The 10,882-nt window shown below is 49.4% G+C and overlaps 5 protein-coding genes across 5 annotated transcripts; all 5 read left to right on the top strand.

Annotated features, from left to right (window-relative positions):
* Positions 1-691: 691 nt before the first annotated feature.
* On the top strand, positions 692-2,642 carry afeA (adenylate-forming enzyme AfeA; the record flags this gene model as incomplete). Its single annotated transcript, XM_056965357.1, has 3 exons — positions 692-955; positions 1,043-2,160; positions 2,225-2,642. The coding sequence occupies 3 exons, from the start codon at positions 692-694 to the stop codon at positions 2,640-2,642; spliced, it is 1,800 nt and encodes a 599-aa protein (XP_056825310.1).
* A 2,211-nt stretch (positions 2,643-4,853) lies between these two features.
* On the top strand, positions 4,854-7,171 carry N7477_003693 (fungal specific transcription factor domain-containing protein; the record flags this gene model as incomplete). Its single annotated transcript, XM_056965356.1, has 7 exons — positions 4,854-4,864; positions 4,911-5,520; positions 5,580-5,642; positions 5,693-5,949; positions 6,194-6,521; positions 6,581-6,673; positions 6,737-7,171. The coding sequence occupies 7 exons, from the start codon at positions 4,854-4,856 to the stop codon at positions 7,169-7,171; spliced, it is 1,797 nt and encodes a 598-aa protein (XP_056825309.1).
* A 252-nt stretch (positions 7,172-7,423) lies between these two features.
* Positions 7,424-8,320, top strand: N7477_003692 (Carbon-nitrogen hydrolase; the record flags this gene model as incomplete). Its single annotated transcript, XM_056965355.1, has 2 exons — positions 7,424-7,798; positions 7,970-8,320. The coding sequence occupies 2 exons, from the start codon at positions 7,424-7,426 to the stop codon at positions 8,318-8,320; spliced, it is 726 nt and encodes a 241-aa protein (XP_056825308.1).
* Positions 8,321-8,339: 19 nt separating this feature from the next.
* N7477_003691 (Nitrilase) lies at positions 8,340-8,651 on the top strand (the record flags this gene model as incomplete). Its single annotated transcript, XM_056965354.1, has 1 exon — positions 8,340-8,651. The coding sequence occupies one exon, from the start codon at positions 8,340-8,342 to the stop codon at positions 8,649-8,651; it is 312 nt and encodes a 103-aa protein (XP_056825307.1).
* A 798-nt stretch (positions 8,652-9,449) lies between these two features.
* N7477_003690 (alpha/beta hydrolase) lies at positions 9,450-10,318 on the top strand (the record flags this gene model as incomplete). The annotated part of the gene is made up of 2 exons (XM_056965353.1): positions 9,450-9,908; positions 9,983-10,318. 2 exons carry the CDS (start codon positions 9,450-9,452, stop codon positions 10,316-10,318), a joined length of 795 nt encoding a protein of 264 aa, XP_056825306.1.
* Positions 10,319-10,882: the final 564 nt, after the last annotated feature.

Here is a 10,882-nt window from a genome sequence, read left to right as displayed (position 1 = left end):
AATGGGGTTTAAGTTATGGAGACGAGCTGTAGACGATCAAGTGTCGATCCGATTCACCTTGATAGATGGCCCGCACAAAGAGATGTAAGAAGACGGGATCCGAGCTTGTGGCTGAGCTGTGATCAATCCATTGGAGGGAGTACCGCTAGTGGTTCCCGCATTGGCGCGAAACTAGTTTAGCGCTGCTGTGCTTTTTGAACCTGTTCGGTGGAGACGGTGCGAACAGGTTGTCCATCATCACATCATAGCGTCCATGACACTTGCATTTTGGGTAGGATCTCTGCTTGCGGATCAGGCGTGCGAAAATTGAACCACCGGGTACTTTTGTCAAGTTCTAGGATGCATGATGGCTGATGGATCAGATACCGGCTCGATGCGGTGTTATCAACCTCTCATCAAGCCAATCAGCCGCGTGGTAGTGGAGTCCTTCCTGTGATTAGCTCAGCATGTATTCCAAATCAGCTCCTAAGCTTGCTTCAGGAATTCAAATCAATGCAAATCAAATCAAATCATCTCGCAGTGTACTTAGCACGTAGGAATATGGAGAATTCTCTCTATTAATTTTCCTTATATAACTCCCCCAACGCCGGGGTCCCCCTTCTCTCTAACTTGATCTCTTCTTTCCCCTCCAATCTATATTTGCCTGACCCTTTTATCCCTACGCCTTCTATCCCCAATCATCTCCCCAACCATGGGGTCTTGGAATCCCTTGATGGTGGTGCCCGGCACGATGGATCCTCTTCTTCATGAAGATCTATATACCGACCTGTTGACCTTTACCTTTTGTGGTCCGACCCCGTACGATCAATTTCAGCCGCTGTTTATTGATGCCGAGGATCCCTCGCGGTCGTTTACCGCCGCCCAGTTCCGCCAGCTAGTCCGGACTCTGATCGCAGGTTTCAAAGCAAATAACATCCAGCAGGGAGATTGTGTACTATTACATTTGGGGAACAGCGTCAGTTCGCTTTCCTGGAGTTGGCCTGGGTTGAAATTTTTTTTTTTTGGTTTCATTCTAGTACTGACTCGGACTGGTTTCTTATAGATCCTATACCCTGCCCTCTTCTTCGGTATTATTGGGGCCGGCGGCGTCTACATGGGATCTAATCCCAAGAGCCAGCCGGCCGAACTAGACCATATCATTTCCCTTGCCGAACCCAAGATGATCCTGACGACTCGCGATGCGCTGCCCATGGTGATGGAAGTGGCCACGGCGCGGGGGATCCACCCGGGCCAGGTGTGTTTGGTTGATGAGCAGGCCGTCGACCATTGTGCTCAGCTGTTCCTGTGGTACGAACTAGGGTTCCCGGCCGGAGCGGAGTTCCTCACTATGGACAATTCTCAGCTCAATCTGGCCCACCTGCTCTGCTACGGTGAAAGTGACTGGCTCCTCTTCACCGACCCCGTCATGGCCCAGAATACACCCGCGGCCATGTTTTCGACCAGTGGTACTGGAGGCCTCCCCAAAGCCGCAGTGCTGTCTCACCATGCGATTGTGTCGCATCATCGCGCCATTCATTACGAGGTGCCATATCCTACGAGCCGGTTGATGTCGCTGCCCATGTTCCATTTATTCGGTGCATTGTGGACCCATTTGTTCCCGGTCCGGTACGGCCACCCATTATTTGTGCTGCAACGATTTGAGATCACCCAATTCTTGGCTACGGTCCACCAGTTCCAGATTTCGGAGACGTACCTGGTTCCTGCCATTATTCACTCCATTAATCGCTCCACTCTGCCCGTGGCGGAGTACCTCACCTCACTGCGTTATGTCGGTGTAGCTGGTGCCCCAGTTGATGCTATGACCATGACGCAATTTCGAGAGTGCCTATCGCCCTTGGCATACGCTTGTCAATTGTGGGGTATGACCGAGGTGGGCGTTATTTTCCAGACGCGATACGGTCAGCGTGGGGACCCCGGTAGCATTGGGACTCGATTGAAGGGCTATGAAGTACGCCTCATTGACCACGAGGGCAAGATTGTCCAAAATGATGAGCGGGCTGGAGAGCTCTATGTTCGGGGACCCGGTCTCCTCCTATCCTATAAGGGCCGTGAGGATGCCAAGGATGCGCAAGGATGGTTCCGAACTGGGGATGTGGCTTATGTGAAGAATGGCTTTTACTTCATTGTCGGACGGACCAAGGAACTCATCAAAGTGCGGGGGTATGTATATCGGACCCAGTATGCTCCTCTTAATACCTCACTAACCCCTCATATCGCTGGACAGCTGGCAGGTTGCTCCGGCTGAAATCGAGGCCGTATTGCTTCAACACCCCGGAATCAGCGATGCTGCGGTGACCGGCATGAACCTGAAGGACGGCACTGGCGAAGTTCCGCGCGCATTCATTGTGCGCACCCGCGACTCCACAGTTCCCCGAGTGACGGCCGACGAAGTTTACAAATACGCGCGCCAACGCCTGGCTAGTTACAAAGCCATCGACGGCGGCATCCTATTCGTCGAAGAAATCCCACGCACCGCCAGCGGCAAGATCCAACGCTTCAAACTCTCACAGATGAATTCTTACAGAGAAATGGTCGCATCGTTATTGTCTGGATTTGAAGGAAAGAGTCACCCGGGACGAGCCCTACCGTCCAGCGCCGACGTCCCCTTGGGAGTTGCGCCGGAAGGCCGAGTCACAGTATGAGCTGCACCCTCAGGCGTTTTTCTTTTCTTTTCTTTTTTTTTTTGCATTATGATTTTCGGGAGGCTTATCAGGATATTCTGGGTAGAATGGTTTCGGCGTTCTCTTTAGGTATACATGGCGTTTTGGGGTCGTGGTATGCCTGGGTGCATTCGCGCGGTACGCATACGATTCGTTCAATTTGGTCTCGGCAGGCATCCTTCCATCACTGGCTTTCCCTCTACTTCGACAACCGGCATGAGTGGCGATATTACGGATTTTTGACTTTTGAGATTGACTGCTTTGTGGATTTTTCACTTAACGACTCTCTTCCGTTCGATGTGGTCACATACCCAATTTATGCACACAAGGACTTCACATCGGAGTCACGTCTCGGATTTTACGAATATATGACCCATAATTTTTTTTCTACTCGCAAAAGCAAGTCTGAATCACTTCAGACTAGTAGATCTTCTCACGTCCTGGCTTTTGTCAGGTGTCACCAACAAATTGTAAAACCGGTTCTGATTCCCATCTGAACTCCATAAGCTCGACAAAAAAAAAGATCAGAAAAAAAAAAAAGAAAAAGAACGGATCTTCATGCACACCGACTATCCACAGTATACACTAACACACGTGCTTGGACCTGCAGCCCCCTCACGCCTTCCCACGCGGCCCAAGACTTTGGTTCTTGACCCGCCAAAACTGGGGCGCTTTTGTGCAACTCAAGGTGCAGCAACCCCTGCCATAAACCCCCTGTTCAATTCCCTGGCTCGGCCCGTGTCTACTTTGGACCTCGCTTATGCACTCTCCAGGGCGTGATAGTAATCAAACAAATCTAGCGTAAGCGCCAGAGTGCCAGTCGGCAAAAAACACTTTGATGTTGACAGCTGTCAAGAATCGGCCTACCAGTGATCTCAGCGTTTGATGGCTGGGTGCCGTGCTTCTACAGCATTCCAACCTCCCCACCCCCCGAGGTCTGCCGACCCTGCCGTGTTCAAATCGATCCTCGCGCCCATTCGTGAACTAATGGGCCGGGCCTGCATGAGAATGCCTTTTTAGTCGTCTATGAGCGGGGTTTCCCTCGCCCCGTGGTTCCATGGTCTGAGGCTCTTGACGATGGAAGAGGCGTTTCGGAGAGAGAATAGCGAGAACCTGTGGGCCGATCGCAGTTCAAACCTTGCGGGCCAGGGAGCGGGGTTTCCAACCTACGATTGTTGCTCACCGCAGTCTCACCGATACTCGCACAAAGTCTAGTTCTCGACCAGAAGCACTCTAATCAAGGCATTTGTTGTGATCCCCACATTTTGAACTTTTTTTTTTTTTTGAACTTTTTTCTTCTCTTTGCTGGTACTTAATTTTGTCTTTCAATAGCTCGGAGCACTTGCCCTAATTCTGAGACTAGCTTTTAATCTAGAGATGTCAATTGAGGGGAATCCTTGGCCTGGTTGCGTTAGAGAGGTGGTATCAACAACGCCCCTCGGTTGGTGCTATTCATCCTGCGCCTGGGAGTGGTTTGGTAGACGCCTTTCAATTTGGGCTTAATTTAATCCGCGCCTTCATTTGAAAGTGCAATATAGCAATGGACGTGAGCCCAGAACGTTCCGTTGGATCCCAGACGGACGCTATAGCCCGTGTAAATGGCGATGATAAGGGCCTAGATGAAGCTCGGCTGGTCTCGGACGGAGGCCTTTTTGAGACCGATCGCCGATATGAGCGCATTGGAAGCCATTGAGTGACGGAATCCATCGTACAAGCATTGTTAGAAAGAAAGAAGAGAAATTGCACAAGATCCATTTACTCAATCGCAATATTATAGAAAATTAAAAAAGTGACTTGCTATGGGTAAATAGACGATGGATTAAAGATCACGTGCTGTACTGGGCAAAATTCGCACATTTGTATTCCGACGTCGGATCAAAAAAGTCCGAAGAATGAGGCAAGCACTATGGAGACAGACACCATCGCGGCTTCCTCGGCAAAGAGACAAAAATTATTGGCATGCCAGAGATGTCGCTCACGAAAGCAGAGAGTAAGTCCATCTCACGTCTCTGGAGATTAAGTCCACAGTGCTCAGATCTCTTCAGTGCAGTGATCAGAGGCCCTGCGAGAATTGTACTAGTGCGGGTAAAGGTATGGAGTACATCGATCGTTCTTGCTTGCATCTAATACATCAACTTACTAGTTTAATAGAATGTTGCATGAGTGAGCGTGTCCCACGCAAATCATACGCACATGATGAGTGGGTATTTGACTCCTCTTGTATGATTTGTGGCTCATTTGTGTTCGCAGGTATACTCGATCTCTAGAGGCGAAGATTGCTGCCCTCGAATCTAGAGTCTCAAGTGAGACGAGAAACTCCTCTGTGGAGGGCGTGACAAATTCGGCCCATGACGACGCAAATGAATATGCTCGCTCTGAGCACGAAGTCACGTCTTACGTGGACCGAAGAGAACCAGAGGATCGAGATACACAGTCTCTCGTGATTCCTGCAAGTGAGACGCCGGCCGTCAGTTTTTCCTCGTCATCTTATCCCGCCATCGCAAACGTGTCTCCAATTGTTGAAGATCAATGCGGCCATTCGAGTCTTCTAATCGGTATCTTGGCCACGCTTACTAGTGGAAATCCTTGTGGCATTGCTTCTCGGCGAAGTGATGCGTGGCATGGAATCAACTTATCTGCGTCGATCGTAGAAGGAGCTCTCAAGCCAAGCTCCCGGACTAAACTTTCATCTAATGCTCAGGATACGCTTGTGCAAGTCTACTTGGAGAGGGTCAATCCGCGGTATCCATTTCTACATGTTGAAACGTTTTCGGGCTGGTATGAGTCCTGGAAATCACGTAGTCATTCAGGGCTCATTACTGACCCCAAGGACCGATGGGCGGACTTTATCGTCACGATGGTGCGTAGATGAAGATGTTGGCTTGCGTTGAGAAATTTGTTAATCGTTTGTTGCTTTAGGTACATGCAGTGAGTATACTTCTGACGCCTCAAGTGTCACAGAACGATATTGTCACCTCTCAGGTGAGTTTGAAGATCCAAAGCTCCACAAGAAATGCTTTCTGATTGTATAGGCTCTGTATAATGATGCGATGAAATACGCGCCCTTTGTCTTTGCCCGGCCCGATCCAATATTGCACGCGCAGGCTTATCTTCTGCTCACGCTACATGCACTTCATTCGCCATCATCGCAGATGATCATTCATATGGCATCTATCACAATGCGCCACTGTGCAATTCATAATTTACATCTCGCCGAATGCGAAAGACAAGAGCGATTTCCTGCATTCTCACGAACACTCCAGATCCGCCGAAGGGTGTTCTGGTCCGCGTACGCTTTGGACCGGTTGATCAGTTGGATCTATCATATCCCTAATAATCTACCTGATGAGCATGTCACCGTTGAAGTAGGCGTTTGCTCCTCATCTAGAAGTCGTCTGGGTATTGACAATAAAGATGTTTTCAACTGTCGAGGATGCAAGTCTCTATTATGACACTGCGGACATTAGCCAGCCTCCACCGGACTTGCCTCAAAGAACACGGCTTTCTCCGACGCTACATCTCATACGATGCAGAAGAATCCAGTCTCGCATTTTGAACACGATGATGCGATCGGATTTTCATAAGATCAACGCCACCTCGGCATGGAGAGAACACATGCTGGAGGAGCTTGAGTCCTGGCGAACCCAGATCGAGCGATTGAGCCATAATACGAACCGAGGCTACCTCAGCGACCGATGGGTAGGGATGGCCTACAACTATACGGTACTCATTCTATTCCAACCAAATAAAATAAATGTGCTCGCTGGGTTCGGCGACCGATCAGTGCAAGCCTGCGCCCAACTTGCGTTGACTTTCAGAGCCTTTCAAAAAGATCGGCAAACAGCTCAATTATGGCCTGGAGTAAGTCGCTTTTCTTCATCGATGCGAGCTGTACATGACTAACGAATTGCTGCGACTAGCTACTGAGTCAGTTTGCCGTAGGTGTCACCCTTCTCTACTGCTTCTGGGCAACCCCACCTTCATATCGTACACCCGCCTACCGGTCGCCAGAGGTAGTAGAAGCTCTACGAGCGTGCTCAATAGCTCTGGCAATACTATCTGAACGGTGGGTACAGGCTGAACCTCTTAGGGACGTGTTCGATATACTGGCAAAAGAAATTCCGATTTATGAAACGTCAGGAATTGGACATTCACCACGATGCATTTCTACTCAATCGGTTTCCCTTATTCAATCGCAAATGCAATTCATGCGTGATGTTGTCCGCAACCGAGGAGTTTTGCGAATGGTGCAGGAAATGATCTCGGAGAATTTCCCCGTGAGTCCAGTGGGGAGAATCCAGACAGCTCCCACTGCGGATCTTGAGAGTGGCGGAGCTCATAGCAGCCACCTCTGCTCTGAGCACTGTGCATTGTTTGACTCCACGACATTCTTTGATCCCACTCATATTATCGAGCCGGATTCGATGACGGACGGGGGCTCGAATGAACCGTACGGTGACTTTGAGGATTCAGTAATGTTCCCAGCTTTCTTTGGCTCAGCTGAATTTTAAATAGACATTATATACGTACAATCAGTGTAATGTTTAATGTTTTGAATAATTTAGGACAACTTTGGGAAAAGCCAGAATGGTTGTTTCGGAATTTCGCCCCCGAAAATCAAAGTTATCGGAACAGCAAACTCCGATGAATGATCGCTAGGACCTGTACCTGACTCATTTCGAATTTATTCTTCAAACCTTTCAAGATCAAAATCATTGCTGCCTCTCAATCATCTTTTTCAAAAGTTCGAATTTTCCCGGGAAATGGCTCAGAAGCTAAAGGTTGCCGTGGCGCAAGCGCGGACTCGCTCCTCTCTGGAGTCGACCCTTGCCGCCCTAAAGCAAATCACCCAACACGCATCTTCTCAAGGTGTGAAGCTTTTACTTTTCCCCGAAGCCTACCTGGGCGGGTATCCTCGCACTTGTGATTTTGGAACTGCTGTTGGGGCTCGCGCTCCCTATGGTCGTGAACAATTCCTCCAGTACTTCAAGGATGCAGTGGATCTCGGTGATACGCCTGCTGGGGCCGGTGATGACTGGGTTGATCGCAAGCTCCCAACAGCGAAGGGCTCTGATCGTCGTGGGGATGGTACAAGGGAGTTCCTCGAACAGCTGTCGAAGGAAACGGGTGTCTTTCTCGTCACCGGGTTGATTGAGAAGGCGGGGGCAGCCTATATTGCTCCGCCCTTTACGTGGACCCGTCATCTGGGGTTCTGGGGAAAAGACGCAAAGTCATGCCCGTAGGTCAAGCCCTAGTATCGAGACCGGTTGTTGTTAAACAAGACTAACTCGACTTTGAACTCGGCACAGACTGCCTCCGAGCGTCTTATTTGGGCCCAGGGTTCGCCGGCAAGTCTCAAGGCTGTCACCACGGAGATTGATGGTGTGAGGCTCACCATTGCGGCAGCTATTTGCTGGGAGAATTTCATGCCTCTTCTCCGTCACAGTCTGTACTCGCAGAACGTGAACATTTATCTTGCACCCACGGCTGACAGTCGAGATACCTGGCTGCCCCTCATGCGGACTATCGGTGGCGAAGGCCGCACGTTTGTATTGTCATGCAACCAGTGCGTACGGTATAATGAATTGCCTTCTTGGATCACCGATCAAGCCGAAGATGCCTCGGAAGGTACGACGCTCAAGACATCTGTCGTCCTCTGAATTACCACCGCTTGGCGCGATGACTGACACATTTACAGAAGAAGCGAAGAGATACATTTCCCGTGGAGGATCTTGCATTGTTGGTCCCCTAGGCGAGGTCCTCGCAGGCCCTATCTGGGAGACATCTCTCGATGATGCGCTCAACGGATCAGGTATCAGTGAGGACTCTGAGAAGGATGGCTTGTTGATCCACGAGATTGACGTGGAAGATTGTCAACGTGCCAAACTTGATATGGATGTCACGGGACACTATTCAAGAGACGACTCCTTCAAGTTGACCGTCGCAGGGCTGGATCTGAACCCCCCCGCCTTTTTGAGCGAAACAGGATAGCTTCCAAGTGCTGCATATAGAATCAATTCAATACGAATGTTATTTGAATCACTTACAATATGGCGGTAGGAAGCAGATAATTGCTGCAAGTTTCAGATCTTTCACCAGTTCATTCACTGAATAGTCTATGTAAACGACAACAAGGTGATAACGGGGCCTTTTTTCTTCTCCAGGTGTTTCCCGTCTTCTTCCCTCCATTTTTATGATCTTCTTTTCTCTGGCATTTTTACATTTCACTTCCGACTTCATCTGAACATTTACAATAACCTTCTAGCACATGAGTCTTTCCAACGTTTCCAAGTTTTCCTTTGAAAGTGGAAAATGAAAGAGGTCTGTTGTGTCAAGACGACGATACTTATTATGAAAGAAGAACAAATTGCATCATGACCTTGTTTCGAGGAATCTAACCCAAAGCCTGAAAATGCCTACGAATGGCTATCATACGATTTCGCCTTGTAATAGAAGCCAAGCCAGTAGTGGATTGTATGAGGACGGAATCATGTACCTGCGACAACTATGCATGCATGTAGATATGCATAACTTGACTCTTCGTCGTTATTTCGTAGTCTTACCCCCTATGCTCGCGGCGTAAGTGTCAAACCCCGTTGACAGTAGACCTTGACGCGGAACCGACGAGCGTCGGAGCCGATCCCCGCATGTTGACCAATGAGAGCAGATGGCACCGCGGATCTACGTCCGCCTTTAAGAACAGGAGGCCAAATCTCCTATTTAAACGAGCTGCGTTCCTGCTTTTTTCTTGTCTTTGTTCGCAAGCATCATTCCGACAGGGTGATCATAATGGCCAAACCAGTGATTGTTATCGTGCCCGGCGCCTGGCACCGGCCTCAGCATTTCAAGCATCTCATTGAACGACTGAACAAAGTCGGCTATGAAGCTGTGGGTGTGACGCTTCCATCTGTCGACTCCAGTCCACCACATAAGACATGGGAGCAAGATGCGCAAGCAGTTCGCCAAGTGATCCTGGAACACCTTGATGCCGGCAAAGATATCATTGCCCTCGCTCACTCCTTCGGCGGGATTCCTATGTCTGAGGCTGTCAAAGGACTAGGAAAAGAGGCCCGAAACAATCAAGGGTTAAAGTCCGGCGTTGTGCGACTGGTCTATATGTGTGCGATGGCGATTCCAGCAGGGCAGAATTACGCCGCGCAGATCGTGCCAGTCACCCCCGAAGAAGAGGAAATTGAGCGACGCCGCCAGGAATTAATTGAAAATCAAAGAGCTATGAGGTTCACGGAGGTATTTCTATCAGATGAATACCCGTTGGCGTCATGTCACCGTAAGTAGAACTTAGTGGGGCTGACTGTCTCTAGGAGGGAGCAATGCTGCTGGACAAAGTGGGCATCCGTGATATCTTCTACAATCGGTGTGATCCTGGAGACGTGGATGAGGCAGTCGAACTGCTTGGTTCATTCCCTACGGGCCCTCTGGCGGTTCCTGCCACGTACTCGGCCTTTTGTGATATTCCAAGCACTTATATCGTGACACGAAACGATCTCGCTTTGCCGGCATCTTTCCAAGAAAGAATGATTGCCCAAGCAGAGGGTGCTTTTACTGTTGAACGATGCGATGAGGGACATTCGCCATTCCTAAGCAACCCAGACTTGATGGTTCATTACATTCGCCGGGCAGCTGGAGAAATTGTATAGAGAAATGAGCTCTGCAGCATTCTGGTAGACCTTTACGTACATCAATACTATGTTCCGGAGAAACCTCAACCTAGAGACTTATTGACCATTAACTTTGTAAATGGCGGATCAATTAATTACTATATTTACCAATTTTGTCGCTTCCGGCTGAACTCCCACATGCTGTCCTGCACCTACATTTTCAGTCACCTTGACTTTGACAGCCAGTCTCGAGATGTTTTTTGGATCAAAGTGTAGTGGTCAAATAGGCCTTCAGCTCCTCAGTACATTCTCATTCCAGTGCGAGGGATCTCCCTGCAGCGGCAGATCGATCGAAAAGTACAGCCTGGTCCGTAGAATGATAGAGCTATTACCCGGTTGTATTGCGTCCTGTACAGTAGCTGGCTGAGTGCGTGAGAGCCGTTTTGAAGGAAGCTCAATGATGACGCGCGAGACGATGTCCTCGGTCCTTGTGGTCCGAACATCTACTGCAGTCGTCAATCTACCCTTACGGTCTGGTCGGCCTAAGATAGTCTGCCGCATTACACAGGAGACGCCCAATCTTTTGCATCGATAACAGGGCGT

Source organism: Penicillium maclennaniae, assembly GCF_028827695.1.
Source record: "Penicillium maclennaniae strain IBT 15551 chromosome Unknown utg000003l:1.0-5670915.0:1.0-5674809.0, whole genome shotgun sequence".
Taxonomy (NCBI): Eukaryota; Fungi; Ascomycota; class Eurotiomycetes; order Eurotiales; family Aspergillaceae; genus Penicillium; species Penicillium maclennaniae.
Note: the sequence above shows the minus strand (reverse complement) of the source record. Positions and strands in the feature narration are given on the sequence as shown.